A 16986-nucleotide genomic window follows, 5' to 3' on the forward strand; every position below is an offset into this window, starting at 1 on the left:
AGGCAGCAGCAATTTCAGCAAATTGCAAATCATTGTTGGCTGACTGCAGCAACAGTAGAACGGGTTCGACGATTCAAACCCAATGAATATAGTTGGTCACGCATGTTTGATCTTGAACAGAACTTACAACATCAATCAACATGTCTCAATCAAAATTATACAGCCAGAAGAACAGAAGAGTGGGAGTCTGTACCTGAACAAATGTCAAATCATATTTTTCGCTGTATTGGCCAGTCAATTTGAGTAACGTTATTGTGTATTCTACGCAATGACATCATAACGTCATTTAGCAACAAATCAACCTGCCTCTACTTCCCAATCACGGCCGGTTGTGATACAGCCTGGATTCGAACCAGGCTGTCTGTAGTGACGCCTCTAGCACTGAGACGCAGTGCCGGTCTAAGAGCCCACACAGAAGCCAGACCAATGCGTCATTGGTCCAGGGTCCGTGCTATCCGGAATCCTTCAGACGTCCCTATGCCATTGAAGTTTACATTTTAAATGGTAAGGGTTATGATAAGGGCAAATATTTGTATAACTAAACCAAGATAGACCACAGCCCGTCGTTTCAAATAGGAACAAATAGTGGGCAGAACAAGCAAGGAGGTGGGCAGAGCCTAGCGACATCCTATTGGCATGTTCTAGTACACATCTGCATATTTCCGTTAAGGAACGCATACTCTGTGAAGTGCGCGTGTGCAATAACACAATTCGCCTATTCACTCCTTCTAAATAACGCCATTTTGTAAAACTTTGGCAAAGGGTAAATTCTACAAAACATAGTCCACTCTGTGCATAACATATTTTAGTTTTGGGAACAGAAAATTGTATTGAGATCAAATGTTTCGTCGATGAGAAAATGTGCATAATGTCGTCCAAAATCCATCTCGTTCCATCTTCTCACACTGCCGACCACTAGGCTTCCTTTGTAGACATAGGGTGGCGCTCGTCGGGGTTTCTAAATCCCCGTTCAAAGCCACTGCGAAGTCGGCTCAAAACAAAAATGACTTAATTACTAGGATTCTGTGTTTTCCTTTAACGCTTATATGCCTTCCAAATTAAAAATAGTTAGACAATTCAAACATGTATTTAATGTAAAATAGATGTATGTTTCTGGACGATGCGCCATGTTGCCAAAATGACGGAGCGATGCAGATTACTGTTCGATTTGAGAAGGACGCGCCTCTCCCCGTTTTGGCCCGGTAACGTGACCAGCCTATGCCCGGTGCCCAGCGGTTCAGCATAATCGAATCCGCCCATTGGGCAGGACTCATTTTGACAACGGGAACACGAAACATAAATAGACAAACAGAAGAACCATCAAATAAAAACAGCAAACTATGTCTCTATCGAAATATTGACCTGCGTACTCAACGTTATATTCAGACTAGAACTCGGATTTATCTCAAAACTAGTCGTTTCTAGTTAAAGGTTTGTCCAAAATGACTAAACCGAAAGCTAACGTTAGTTAGCCAGTTAAATCATACATTAGAAAACTGTGGTAACTTGTTAGCTAGCTAATGTTAGCTTACTTTAAGTAGCTAGCATACATCATTGGAAGAATTTGGTCTGTCAACAGGATTGTTGCTAGCTAAATTAGCTAGCTATACTATATATAGGCATTCAGATGCCTAAACTAGCTAGCTAGAAGTCCTTCTAACATTTAGATACGACAACTGTAATGTTTTGTTGATACAGTAGCGTATTTTGGCAACATCACGTGTTGTGATTTTGTTGGTTTGTGTGTTTCTGTGTCTTTATATTGTTCTTAGGCCTAACTTATGTATTGACAATGACTCCTAAACGATAGTAAGCTGAAAACTGGTTATGTGAACCATAACAATGTATTTTTCTATTCTACAGTATTGGTGAGACTGATTTCAACACACTGGTAATTTCAAACCTCAAGCCACCTGCCCTCTGCTCGGAGTTCAATACCCGAGAGGAGGGCGCACAAATTCAGCCTCATACAGACAGAGGGACGGACAGACAGATATATAGACAGACAGACTGGCAGAAGGACAGACAGGCATCAGGATGCCTCTGTTCTTCAGAAAGAGGAAGCCCAGTGAGGACTCCAAGAAGCGTCTGGAGTATCAACTGTGCCTGGTAGGATCTTTATCTCTCTGTGTATGTGAGTAATCAGGGTATTGAAGTCAGCAGCACTTTTGGTTTTCATGCTCCCCCTCTTGACAGGGACTGATTCCGACCTGGGTCACCAGGGCCTGAATTTACAAAGTGTCTCACAGTAGGAGTGCTGATCTATGATCAGGGCCCCCATGTCTTGTTCATTATGATCTAAAAAGCTGAACTGTTTCAAGTTGTTTTATAAAAACTTGAAAGGGGGAGGTGCCTTACAAGCCTCTCTGGGTTTTCTACCTCTCCTGCACATGCTCTTTTCATTTGCCTTTAAAACTCTCATCATATTGTTATGTTTTCTCTTGTGTGCAAATAAATAAAACTGATCCTAGGTCAGTACTCATACATTGTGAATATAGGCCCTGGTAAGTGGACTCTATAGACACAATTAACTTGGAGGGAGAAAAGAACTAGCAGTACTGCATTCCTTGAGGCCTAGTTCCAAATATCACAAAAATAGGGTTTTGAATGCACATCAAACATAATAACAGTAGCTGGACAAAAGGAATGCATACAAAAAAGGGAATGTCCAAACTGCCGAAGACAATGTGGGTCAAATTTTTTATTTTTTAATGACCTTAAAATGGATTAAACAATCACCTTTGGGAAAGCAAAACAATGAGTGGACATGCCCTCTTCTATGCACCAGATCAGAATACCCTCCTTGATCCATACTGACATCTTGCATTGCCATTTTCTTTGTTTTGGCAGTCTAAAGAAGTAGGGGCTGGTGACATTCTGGACATCTCCGCTTGTGAGCTCACAGAGGTAAGTGTGATGTAGGTCTACAAATTTGCATAGATGTGTAGTATAGCAGGTATTAATGATAAATTAACGCTCAAGTCATGTTGAAAATGGAGGACAGGAGAATGTAAGAATCTTTTTGTGGGCTGTCTTGTAGTCTAGTCAACACTAAAAGTTCCATGTGTGCCTTTTAAGTATACCAAGTTCTTCAAAGTAAAATCTAATCTCTGAAATGACAGCAGTACTATCAGCATCATGTAGCTATTAGATAACATCGATCGTCTTGTTGACATGAAGAGTAAAACATCTGTCTGGTGTCCCCTCTGCCCAGGTTCCAACCAGTGCGTTTTCCATATGCAAGGTGCTACAGAAGAAGGTAAGACTACCAATTATATGTGGAAGTCTGGGTCGATAAAGGAACTTGATGAATTTAATTTAATATCACTTTCTGAATTTACTGAATGGAATTGACCTAATCTCAGGTTTATAGGTTACAAAGTGCAGAAGTGTTGCTCTTTAGAACACTGGTAAGCCAATAACATCCCTCTCTTTGCTCTACCAAGGTCTTCATTCTCCATGGAAACCAGCTGAAGTCCATGGTGCCCAAAGGCTGTTGCATCAACTTTCTGGTCACACTAAAGGTTTGAAGACAAAACATTGCATTGGACAAAGTAGGCATTACCTAGCCTGTATAGGACACAGTAGGCCTAAGCATTGCATAGGACACTGCACATTGCACAGGACAAAAACATCAGAAGCGAGGTATGGACAAAGGGAGCATTACATTAGACACTGGTAGTATTAGATAGGGCAAGACATGTACTGTACTGTACTGGATGAGCACAAAGGACAAATCAAACACATGACAATACAGTCATTAAGTTGGAAAAAAACAAACATTAGAAATTACATTCAGTATACTGTCTTTTTGAAAATGAATACCTGTTGTTAGTTGATCACTATGTTAATTTAGTGATATTACGAGTTGAAGGCACTAGTATTTTTTTGTTGACTATATTTACATTTGATGAGTTGTGTTTGACCTAATAAGCATAAGGGGTTAGTTAGTCAATGACTTACCCATAACTACCTGCATGATTCAGCAAACATTCAATCGGATGACTCCTTCCAACGAGGTACATCCTTACCCTTCCCACTCTCCCTGTCCATTTCTCATAGGTGTTGGATTTGCACGAGAACATGCTGACCGCCCTCCCTGACGATATAGGGCAACTAGCATCCCTGCAGGTCAGATCATTATACATATAATAGCCTTTCAAGCTAGAATCCTTAAATGAAACATTAAGAAATTGTGCTCCCATCCCCTGTTTCGCTAAAAAGCTGAGTGATGCTGCTGGAGAAATGTAACCACTCTCACAGTCATAGACAGAGCTATGGATGCAAGGAATGACCATCCATGACTATCAAATGTATAGTTTTAACTATATTTTGAGGCTATTCAGTGTTTGTTTACATTTACGTTGTTTACAAACATTGGAGTTAAACAAGCTTATATTTTGTGTTCCGATGGGGTACAACAGTTGAACTAAACTAATGAGGCATTTAGAAGTTATTCTTTAAGAATCAATGAGTATACATCATTAATATTTAAGTCCAAAAATGGATGTAGCAAGTAACGATTCTAGCTTTAATAACAGAAGGATATCAATGGAAACATACTGTACCTAAATGGATGCTCACCCGCTGCCATTTTGAATCCTCCACTTAGGTGCTGAATATAGAAAATAACCAGATCAAGGCCCTGCCGGACTCCATTGGGGATCTCAGACTTCTGCAGACCCTCAATGTGAAAGGTTTGTTTACCTTTGGTCTGAATGGGGTAGCCTTCCAGGGGAAGCCAACTTAGGAAGTATATTTTATTCAGGAAAAGGATGCATGGATTTTGACTTAGTTTGAATAGGATATGGATTTGTTGGGGTATGTGTCTGTCGGTATTGCGTGTGTGTGTGTTTGTAAAGTACTTTATCTTCCTCCATAGGTAATTGTCTAAGTCAGTTGCCTACTTCTGTGGGCCGTATGAGCAGCCTGCGCACACTTGACCTGAGTGAGAACAGTGTGAGGGAGTTACCCCGGGACCTGGCTCTGGCACGCACTCTAGAGGTGTGTGTGTGTACTCGTACATTGCCAGAAGGAATGTTGCTTTATTGTAATAACACTCATATACATTCTGTATGCTGTTAACAACCGGTCTGTGTGTTCTCACACCAGAGCCTGACCCTGGACGCTGCTCTGATGTCCTACCCCCCTGCCTCGGTGTGCACCACGGGGACTGAGGACATCCAACGGTTCCTCTGCACTGGTGAGTTAGAAAAGTATTATTAGTATAGTGTTACTCAGACAATTTTGGTGGAATTGCAATGTAGACATGTGGTCCCTACTGTACTATAAAACAGTGCAGTTATTCCATAACTTCAGGACTACTGATTCAGACACCCCAAACAAACTTGCTCAGTTTCCAAGAAAATGTCAACAGAACATGACATAAGTATAAGGAAGTCCCTAGTCAAGCCAGAGGAAATTCAGTCAATACTCTCACTTCTACCCACTCATTTACACATTTTGTCTCGTCTGTCTCTGTCTCTGTCTCTGTCTGTCTGTGTTTTGACAGAGCTGGGGGAGGAGTACTGCCCCTCGTCTCAGTTCCTGCTGCCCGTGCTGGAGAGTGACTCAGGGAAGCAGAGCCCGGACAATGTGGACAGCCTGGAGGTGGCCTGGCAGGTGAGTGCTGGCCTGGGCTGTCACCTTGCAGCCATCTTAGTTCTGTGGAGTAGCAAGGGACATTTTAGAGAGGAACATACACCAACCTTTCACAGAGCCATGAAGGAGCTCTCTGTCTCATTCTTTTACAAACACGCACACATGAAAGCACACACACACACACCATGAGACGGACACACACACCATGAGATGGACACACACACCATGACAATCTCATTAGTAATGATTTATTTTCATTATTGTCATAACTGTCTGACTGATTACACCGCTTGTTTCCCTGTCTCTCCATTTGCAGAGTAAGTTCAATGACTTTGAGAAGAGAAAGGTACTGTAGGAGACTTTTTAATCACTTTTTATCGTCACTCAATGGTTGATGACTCAGAGTTAATGACAGTCTCTATCACTTTCTTTCTTTGTCTCCACACACACACACACACACACAGGAGCAGAAGCACCAGGAGAAACTGGCATTTGAGCGTCAGCTGGACGAGAAGCAGAAGGAGCACCACCAGCTCCTCCTCATGAACAACTCCCACAAGGAGAACATCCTGCTGTCTGTCAGACAGGTGACTGCTGGGCTCACACACACACACGCACCACACAGACACACAATCTCTAATATAGCAACCATCACATTCATTGGAAAGACCCTTGGAAAGCCCATAATAGTCTTTAGCGTTCAGTGGCAACCTTCATTAGAACTTCATTTAGTATAAGACTACATATGCCTTACTACAGTGGTATTCAGAGTCGGGGTCTTGACCCCTAATGGTGTCGCACAAAAATATATATACAGTGCCTTCGGAAAGTATTCGTACCCCATGACTTTTCCCACATTTTGTTACGTTATAACCTTATTCTATAATGGGTTAAATAAGACAATTTCCTCATCAATCTACACACAATACCCCATTAAGACAAAGCGAAAACAGGTTTTTAGAAGGGTTTGCAAATTTATTTATTTTTAATAACTATTCAGACCCTTTGCTATGAGACTCAAAATTGAGCTCAGGTGCATCCTGTTTCCATTGATCATCCTTGAGATGTTTCTACGACTTGATTGGAATCCACCGTGGTAAATTCAGTTGATTGGACATGATTTGGAAAGGCACACACCTGTCTATATAAGGTCCCACAGTTGACAGTGGATGTCAGAGCAAAAACCAAGCCATGAGGTCAAAGGAATTGTCCGTAGAGCTCCGAGACAGGATTGTGTCCAGGCACAGATCTGGGGAAGGGTAGCAAAATAAATTCTGCAGCATTGAAGGTCCCCAAGAGCACATTGGACTCCATCATTCTTAAATGGAACATTTTGGAACCACCAAGACTCTTCCTAGAGCTGGCCGCCCGGCCAAACTGAGCAATCGGGTTAGAAGGGTCTTGGTCAGGGAGGTGACCAAGAACCCGATGGTCACTGACAGAGCTCCAGAGTTCATCTGTGGAGGTGAGAGAACCCTCCAGAAGAACACCCATCTCTGCAGCACTCCACCAATCAGGACTTTCTGGTAGAGTGAAACAAGATTCTCTGGTCTGATGAAACCAAGAATGAACTCTTTGGCCTGAATGCCAAGCATCACGTCTGGAGGAAACCTGGTACCATCCCTATGATGAAGCATGGTGGTGGCAGCATCATGTTGTGGGGATGTTTTTCAGCGGCAAGGACTGGAGACTAGTCAGGATCGAGGCAAAGATGAACGGAGAAAATTACAGGGAGATCCTTGATGAAAACCTGCTCCAGAGCACTCAGGACCTCGGACTGGGGCGAAGGTTGAACTTCCAACAGGACAATGACCTTAAGCACACAGCCAAGACAATGCAGGAGTGTCTTCAGGACAAGACTCTGAATGTCCTTGAGTGGCCCAGCCAGAGCCCGGACTTGAACACGATCAAACATCTCTGGAGAGACCTGAAAATAGCTGTGCAGCAATGCTCCCCATCCAACCTGACAGAGCTTGAGAGGATTGGCAGAGAAGAATGGGAGAGACTCCCCAAATACAGGTGTGCCAAGCTTGTAGCGTCATACCCAAGGCGACTCAAGGCTGTAATCGCTGCCAAAGGTGCTTCAACAAAGTACTGTTGTGTCTGAATACTTATGGAAGTTTGATATTTCAGTTTATTTTTAATAAATTAACCAATGTCTATAAAACAGTTTTTGCTTTGTCATTATAGGGTATTGTGTGTAGATTGATGAGGGGGGGGGGGAACTAATACATTTTATAATAAGGCTGTAACCCGACAATGTGGAAAAAGTTAAGTGGTCTGAATACTTTCCGAAGGCACTGTTTATTGAGTAAATGTATTTATTGGTTTCTTTACATTTTGATAAGAGATGTTATCTGTTGACGTAAAATCGAATTGTACCGATTTTTTAAAGATTGTGTCATTAGATTTGGGGTGAAGTCGCAAAAAATTCTTGGGGGAAAAAATGGGGTCCCCAGAACTAGTAGAAGAAATGGGTTCCCTGCTGAAAAAGTTTCAATACCACTGCCCTATTACTATATGTCAGAGAATTTTTTTTATTTTATTTATTTTTATTTCACCTTTATTTAACCAGGTAGGCTAGTTGAGAACAAGTTCTCATTTGCAACTGCGACCTGGCCAAGATAAAGCATAGCAGTGTGAACAGACAACACAGAGTTACACATGGAGTAAACAATAAACAAGTCAATAACATGGTAGAAAAAAAGAGAATCTATATACAATGTGTGCAAAAGGCATGAGGTAGGCAATAAATCGAATAATTACAATTTAGCAGATTAACACTGGAGTGATAAATCATCAGATGATCATGTGCAAGAAAAGAATGTAGAGTTGAGCTGGCCAGTCCTTTACTCCCTGCCTCGGCACTTCTCTACCTTGATGAAGGCATTTGCTGAAACGTGTTGGGTTTAATAATGAAATATTTATTTTCAAAGCAGACTTTCATTGTCCTATTAAAAGTTGACATACAATAATTGCTTTATTGGTGCATTTGCACAGATATTATTTATTTTTGCTGTCACAGTACACAGTAGCACCTCTGTAGCACTTCGGGGTAAAGTGCCTTGCTCAAGGGCACAACGGCGGTAGGTAGTCATGTCTTCTCCCCCTCTCCAGGAGCAGGAGCGTCTGGAGCTAGGCGTGTCAGTGCAGCAGAGGTTCCAGGAGGTTGAGAGGCAGAGGATTCTGGGTAAGGTCCGCCAGGCCGAGACGGGCATCGCTAACCGCATCAGCAACCTGCTACTGGACAACAAACGGTGAGGACTTGTTAAGAGAATTATGTTCTCAATGTTCATAAACTGAACTTCAATTAACTACTCAGTCTGCAACCCAGAATTTACAAGATACAGGTTGAAATGAAAACAGACAGAGGCCCAGCCTACAATAGTCAAATGTTTATTCACGAGAGCGCTCTAAAGTCAAGAATACAAAGACATCCATTTTATAGCTGCGCACATACTTCCACACTAACAGTAGATATCCTACACACATACTTCCACACTAACAGTAGATATCCTACACACATGCATACACACTAACAGTAGATATCCTACACACATACTTCCACACTAACAGTAGATATCCTACACACATACTTCCACACTAACAGTAGATATCCTACACACATGCATACACACTAACAGTAGATATCCTACACACATACTTCCACACTAACAGTAGATATCCTACACACATACTTCCACACTAACAGTAGATATCCTACACACATACTTCCACACTAACAGTAGATATCCTACACACATGCATACACACTAACATTAGGAGCGCTATCTTCTTCTCTACAATTCTCACCACAGTTTCTCACTACCCAGCTGACAGTTCCAGTCCCCCCCAGATTAAGGAAACCTGGAGGGGTGCTCCCTGTCCTATCTTATCTTCCCAGAGTTATAGCCGGGTCGGTTCAACCATAGTTTAATTGTATCTAGGTGTTTTCTTAAGCATACACACATTTCTCTCTCTCCCAGTCTAACCTAGTTGGACTTATGTTTAATACTTTTAATTACTCCTTATCCATGCTACATAACCTCTAATCCCTAATGGTTAAGTTTCTGGGTATAATTATTTAGTCATTTATATTTAAACCTAATAAACTCTTTTATCAGGATTAGCGAGAGGGGGGTGCGCACGTTTGCCAGGTTTACTCGTAATAAAAGTGGACAATGAGATGCAGAAAAAAGGAGACATGTTTAAGATTTAAAAAATAATGGATGATGACATTTGTTGACATGTATCATTAATCTTGATCTTTTGGTCTTGAGACCACATAAATGCAGTCTGGGTCTCTGTCTCAGCTAATAGTCTCAAACAAGACCATGTTGTTGGTACTAAACTTTACCCAATACATATTTTTTGTCAGTGTTCTGTGGCTAAATAGGGGTGACATAGCAAACAATTGCCAGGGTACCTTGGCTCACTAATGTGGCAGCTGGGCACTAGGCTCTGCATCCAAATGGCACCCTATTCCCTATGTAGTGTACTACTTTTGACCAAGAGAAGTGCACTATATAGGGTGCCATTTGGACTGCAACATGGGTCTTGAGGCTGGGCGTGGGTCTCAAGCGCTCTGGGCTTAACTCCATCTCTGATTCACTGTGTGTTTGTGTGTGTCTTTTTCAGACAAAGAAAAAGTGCAGAGTTTCTCCAACAGTTGGAGCAGGACCGGTAAGTGGGAGAGAGCCTTTCTTATCGATCCACCCTTACTGGAGCAATCCATCTATGATCCTAGAAGCTAAAAAGATTACAGCTCTTACGCTGACTGAGGTGCTCAACAATCTGACTCGTATTCCAAATAGACTGACTGGAAGCTGCAGGGCAAAATTTCCTTCTAGAATACGTATTAAAATAAAAATATATTAAAACGGAATACTGCTGAAAAAGAATTGTTGCAGTGTGAGATGTCTTTCCCTTATTCTGTGCAGGATACGGATGGAGCATCTGACGGCCATCACACAAGAAGAGACCAACTCACTCAGGAAGAGAGAGGTAGCAGGTGAGCATGGGAAATGTAGTCTTCAAGAAAAAGTCAAGCGCAAGTTTGGAAGGAGGGCAATGTGGATTGAAGCTATAACCTCTGAACGGATTGCAATTAGCATAAGGAATGGGGTCTCTCAAAGTCTTATCTTTGTATTTCCTTTGTCTCCTCTCTCTTGTCTCTCTTTCTCTCTCCAGTGGCCATGCAGAAGATGTTGTCAGAGAGCTGCTCTATGCGTCTGATGCAGGAAGCCAGTGACTCACGCAGACAAAGTCTGGTCACTGAGGCCTGCAGGAGGTCAGTACACACAGACAGACACACGTTTGTTTTACTATCCTTGTGGGGACCAAACAATTGATTCCCTTTCAAAAATCTATTTTCCTAACCCTAATTTTAACCCTAACTCTTAATTCTAATCCTAACCCTAAACATAACCCCAGTCTAAAATAGCTTTTTTTACTTGTGGGGACCAGCAAAATTCTTGTCAGAATTTGAGGACTTCTGGTTCCCATAAGGATAGTAAAACCAAAGCACGCACACACACACCACACGCTTTATCAATGAGATATTGTTTGGTCTAGTTCTCTGTGAGCACTTTATTTTTGTAGGAGGTTCCTGTTTAGAAACGCATGTCCACCTCTCTCCTCTCGTTGTAGTCTGGAGAGTCAGGACAGGAAGTTCGATCAGGTGCTTTCGCTCCAGCAGCTAGACAAATCCAAAGCCATCGCTTGTATCCTACAGGAGGTAAAATATATATTTACTGCTATGTGCGTCACAAACAGATAGATAGTAAACAAAGATTTACAATATTTTCACAAGGTAGTGAGAATGTCTAGTGTTACATGAAACACTAGGTACTGACATTGCACTTTGGTAAGGTTGGATCATACGTTGGAAAGAGTATAGAAACAGGTAGCCGACTAAACTCAACTCCACGATTTACGGTGGAGTTGAGCGGTGACTTGTGGTGGTCAGACTGGACATTGTCCTGTGTAAATGCAGGCTATTCTTTGGGTGCTGAAAGTTTTTGATAAAACAACGTCAATCTATGTGATGTTAGATCTCTAGTTTGCCCACACAAGTCGCCATTCAACTCCATTGTAAAATGTGGAAAACAGGGAAACCCAGCCCAGTTGAATGAGCTGACATTAGTTACTCTCTGTGGCCCTCTACAGGAGGAGATGCAGAAGGCAGCCTTCCAGGCACTGCAGCTGCAGAAGGACAGTGTGCACGGCTACATCCAACAACAGGTACCTGTGGTAACACACCTTCAACATGCATTCAGTATGAATTCAGTATCATTTGATATACACACATTCAGTGTCATTTTATATAACAATCAGTATCTTTCAATATTACACACATTCAATGTTTATATCATTAACAGGAATACTACACACTATTCAACAACTCTGGCAATACTGAGATGTATTAGTCCTGTGTTAGATCTATAGACCCTGGACAACATTATTATTTATTTGTAATCATTTTTGGACATCTCCACTATGACGTCTGTATCATTCAATCACACACGTTGAATATCAAGGTTTAGACAAACTTTAGGCTGTGGAAACCAACTGGGAGTGCAGGCTTTTGTTCCAGCCCATCACTAACTAACAGCTGATCCCACACAGCCTTTTCTGTTGTTTTATGTTTGGGGAAGACCACTTGTCTGAAGGTAGAATCATGCGGTTTCCATTAATCCCAGTGCTTTTTGCATTACATGCCATCATCCCCCTACCGAGTTTGCTGCCGGAGCCTCCAGCTCACCTCCCTGTTATGTTCATATGTTTCTAGATCAGGCTAATAGAAGGAGAGTTAATGCAGCTGACTAAACTGGAGGTTAAGAGACACAATCTGGACGCTGAGAACCTGCAGGTACGTCATAGATATAAGCAAATAGTTTGACATCACTGACATGTAGCTTCGCGGTTAAGAGCGTTGCTGGTTGCTGGTTCGAATCCCTACGTGAAAATCTGTCTATGCCCTTAAGCAAAGCACTTAACCCAAATTCCTTCTGTAAATCGCTCTAGATTAAGAGTGTCTGCTAAATTACGAGAATATGTCATGACTATTTGACGTACACTACAAAACTAGATCCCCCTCGCTTCTATCCTGTCCCTACCCCGGCTTCTATCCTGTCACTACCCCGGCTTCTATCCTGTCCCTACCCCGGCTTCTATCCTGTCCCTACCCCGGCTTCTATCCTGTCCCTACCCCGGCTTCTATCCTGTCCCTACCCCGGCTTCTATCCTGTCCCTACCCCGGCTTCTTTTCTTGAATATTCTACCTTGGTTTAGCCCCTCCATGTCATTCTGCCATGAGTACATTTCATGCCTCTTATTTGAAGAGGACAGGGTGTGGGCATTGAGCTTGGATAAGATATTACACAGCATTATGCATGACGGTATGTGACTAATTATTCGTATAGATTGGGATTATTATCCAAATATTCTCTTAGTTTCTCTGGTGAGCTCTTTTAGGCAGGTTAGTGAGCATTTGTGCATGAGGAACTGCCAGTGCTCTCCAATGACGTGTGTGTGCGTGCGCGCAGGAGGTGCTGTGGGAGCAGCGATCGGCTCTCAGTGACCTGCTGCAGCAGCTGCTGAAGGAGAAGGACCAGAGAGAGGTGGAGCTGAGACAGGTCCTCCAGGAGATGGAGCTGAAGAGTGACTCCAACCAGCAGAACTACTGGCTGATCCAGTACCAGAGGCTGCTGGATGCGAAGCCTCTATTGCTACGCATGCAGGTAGCTACACTACCTTATACCACCATAATAAACCACCTGTGTGGCTGTTGGTAGAGCATGGCGCTTGCAGCATCAGGATTGTGGGTTCTGGGGCAGCCCATTCAATAAAGTCGCATAGCATCTGCTAAATGGTGTATGTTATTATTTTTATATTACCAAAATTTATACATGGAATAAATTCCAAAGCATTAAGAGTTCTTTAATGAAGGATAATGTCCCTGGATTATTTTTTAAATTTTGTCCCCCTCCCCAAAAATATTGAATTGGCCTAAACTCTTCTCTCTGTCTGTCTCAGGAGGTTGGTGTGGAGAGTGACCTTGTCAGTCTGCTGTGTAAGCTGTCAGCCCAGCACTATCTCCCCATCATGGCCCACCACAGAGTCACTTCCGAGGCCCTGCGCCACATGACCACCAAAGACCTCCGCAAGGTGTGTAAAAATGAAGTTTGTGTCATAGAATCAACACAGACATGGCAATTCCATAACATGTTTTAAAGGTGATACACATAGGATATTTTTGCATTGTCATTTCAGAAAATGTCCATAATATATCTGTAGTTATAGTGGAATGATATTGTTTCACAGTATTACTTACCTGCCAGTGTTGTGATTGGCTGTGATATTTGCCTATTGATTTCTCCTGCCTGAGCGGCATCTGTTGTCAAACGGGGGAAAAATTTATGACTTTGTGGCTGTGTTATCTAGTGGAAATTGGTAATTTCCTAGTTGCTAAAATTCTACACTGTTCTTTCAGTTTGTGAGAAAACGATCACTGAATAGTGTAGGGAGTCATTGTACCATCTAAATCGCTGTGAAACATATTTTCAATAACAAAAAAATTGTTTTTGAAGCTGGTGGACTAAAACTGAAAGCAACTTTTGGTTCACCAGCTTCAAACAGCTGTAAAATATCATATTTTTTGTTATTTAAAAGATATTACACAGCGATTTTAGATCGTACACTTCAGTGCTTGTTTTCTCAAACTAAAGTTGAGTGAACAGTGTAGAATTTTGAAACATTTTCTGGAGAAATAAATAAATAATGTGTAGCACCTTTTTAATGTCAGTGTGTTCAAATGATTGTGTTCCCCCCTCTGCTTTTCTCCCAGCTGGGAATCAATGAGATGGGTATCCAGAAGGCTCTTCTCAACTGGGCCAGGGAGCAGCCCACCGCGCCTTCTGAAGGTATGCACACACTCTGCTTAAAACAAGTCATCTACTGCACTATGGGGTGATAGAATGTGCTACAAATGCATTTTTTATCCATTAGTGTGTCACCTAATTCTGTTTCTCTCTCCCCCAGGGGCCTGCAAGGCCGATCCTCAGGTAGAGGAAGCTGTCCCGTCACCATCTTCTCTACCCAGCGCCCCCGGCGAGACACCCACCTCCACCCCTCCACTGACCCCCGTCAACCCCTCAGCCCCCAGCCTCATCGACGGCCCGGGTAGCTCAGAGTGTGTGGTGTGCATGGAGACAGGGGTAAGCAGGCAGACATTCAGACACTCCAGTAAATTTAATTCTGTCTCCCTCTCATTGTGTCTCTCTCTCTCAGTCTCAGGTAATCTTCCTGCCCTGTGGCCACGTGTGCTGTTGCCAGATGTGCAGCGATGCCCTCCAGACCTGCCCCTTGTGTCGCAGCAACATCGCCCAGCACTTACGCCTCTACCACGGCTAAAGGGACCTTCTTTCCAACCTTCTGAGGCCTCAATGTGGCCTGGGAGAGCCACAAGCACTCTACCTGCAGGCTTTTGTTCCAGCACTCACTTCATCTTATGCCTGGCAATATCTGCAACTCTTATCATACAAGTCTAGGAAATAGCCTGTTTTCTCATCTTTAACTCTGTCAACCAAGTCACTTTTTTTAATCACATTTTGTGACCCAAAAGGGACAAGGTCAATGACTGTTAGGTGTGGTGAGGGAGAGATGTCTTGCCTTAGGGAAATAACTGTGTAGTACCTTTGCTCACTCTTCTCTTCATAGTTAAAATAGTGGTTGGCCACCCTTTAAAATGCATCATCATACATATCATACATCAAATGGTAACCAATGACACTTTTCTGATCTCTCTCTCTCCATTCAAGTGCTCTTATAGTCATTTGTAAACATAGCATGTTATAGGAAACTTATATTGTACGGAATGATACCATCAAACAATCTGAGTGTTAAAAATATGCTGAATATGAAGACATTTAATTGTGATGTGTTATAATGTTCCTTAGCTGGTTATGTGATCACTTTCAACTTGTGTGTATTCAGCTTCTGAATGTGTTCTCTTGGTTGGTTCAATAGACGCTATCATACTCTCTCCTAGCATTTGCCATAGATCACCTATATGTACTGTCAATGGCTTTTCACGCACTGAGCCGAACTGGGCTGGGCCCGGTTTCCCAAAATCATCTTGTGGCTAAGTTAATCGCAAGAACCTTAGCAGGAGCGTTGTTTCCCAAAACCATCGTTACTAAAGATGCACTTAACGCTTGTTATTTAACGGCTGCCTCAGCTGTTCTACAAGTGGTCTAAGTGCGTCATTTTTTTTTGCCCTTTCAGTTTATACACAAGATCTACGGATGTTTATCTGTGACCGCCGATAACTACAAATACCAAGTTACCAATGTCTTTGCAATTGTTACATACAAGCGAAAACCGAGATGTGTTGGCTACATAGGCCAATATGTAAATCAATTTCATTGAGTTATATTTAGCTAATTTGCCTCCATTTAATGTGTAACGTGCGCACTGATGTTCCAAAGCTACAACTGTGCATTATTTTAGGGTAGCCTCAGCAATGGAATAAGCCGTCTCAATATTTGCAGCCATATGGGGATATCTCGGAGCTGATCCGTCGTCGTATTGTGGAACAATTTGAATGGAGAAAGCTGATCCAAGGGCAGCACTGCCTTTGTTTCGACACCACCAGTATCAAAAAAAATGCTCCAACGACGCACTTAGTGAATGTTCCCAATGTAGTGCTTTGGGAAACATGAGAGTTCTTCGGTCGTTATAGGAACGATCCATCGTTAAAAACATTCGTAAGCTTAAATTGCATCGCTATCGGGAAAACCCGGGGCCTGGTCTGGTTAGGCGTCCACCATGTCAAAAGAAAATCTCTGGTTAGGGTTGGCAAAATTGTGTGAAAAGAGTATCAGTGTCAGGTACATGATCACTTAAAGCTGCTCTAGAATGTAAATATATACAGAAAAATGTATAGAATATATCCTTTCATTTGTATGCAAACAGCTTTGTATATGGTAGTGTCAAATATAATAGTTACACTGCATACAATAGCATGTTATACACACACACACCTGTTTAATATTTACTTATTGCATAGATTGTTTAGTTTCCTTCCAATAGTGTATATCCTTAAAATACAGTTATATCAAACGAAATGGGCAGATAAAATACCATATGTGTGGGTGTTATTTGATGCAGTGGGCATAGCCTGGCACCTAGCCTAGTATCAAGACTCGATGTAAACCATATCGCTAATTTAAGAGTATCACATGGTCAGGCCTCCAGCCTCAGATTTATGCCTGCATCGCTCTCGGTCTTCTATGCATTAAATGCTGAACTTTCTAGATGTTAAATCACTTCAGTCTATTTCATGTATATTTCTTTCATTCCAGTGTTGGTAAGTATGGGTTG

The 16986-nt window shown here is 42.2% G+C and overlaps 1 protein-coding gene across 1 annotated transcript; it reads left to right on the forward strand.

The window, feature by feature from the left end:
- The first annotated feature begins 951 nt into the window (after positions 1–951).
- On the forward strand, positions 952–16928 carry lrsam1 (leucine rich repeat and sterile alpha motif containing 1). Its single transcript, XM_071351250.1, has 24 exons — positions 952–1431; positions 1864–2109; positions 2851–2907; positions 3215–3259; positions 3447–3524; positions 4063–4131; positions 4613–4697; positions 4883–5004; positions 5113–5203; positions 5513–5622; positions 5918–5947; positions 6066–6188; positions 8719–8858; positions 10240–10284; positions 10542–10612; positions 10792–10891; positions 11251–11338; positions 11770–11844; positions 12392–12472; positions 13149–13343; positions 13639–13770; positions 14450–14525; positions 14644–14819; positions 14893–16928. The coding sequence occupies exons 2-24, from the start codon at positions 2038–2040 to the stop codon at positions 15013–15015; spliced, it is 2184 nt and encodes a 727-aa protein (XP_071207351.1). The 5' UTR covers positions 952–1431; positions 1864–2037; the 3' UTR covers positions 15016–16928.
- Positions 16929–16986: the final 58 nt, after the last annotated feature.

The sequence above is a fragment of the Salvelinus alpinus genome, chromosome 18 (genome assembly GCF_045679555.1).
Source record: "Salvelinus alpinus chromosome 18, SLU_Salpinus.1, whole genome shotgun sequence".
Classification (NCBI taxonomy): domain Eukaryota; kingdom Metazoa; phylum Chordata; class Actinopteri; order Salmoniformes; family Salmonidae; genus Salvelinus; species Salvelinus alpinus.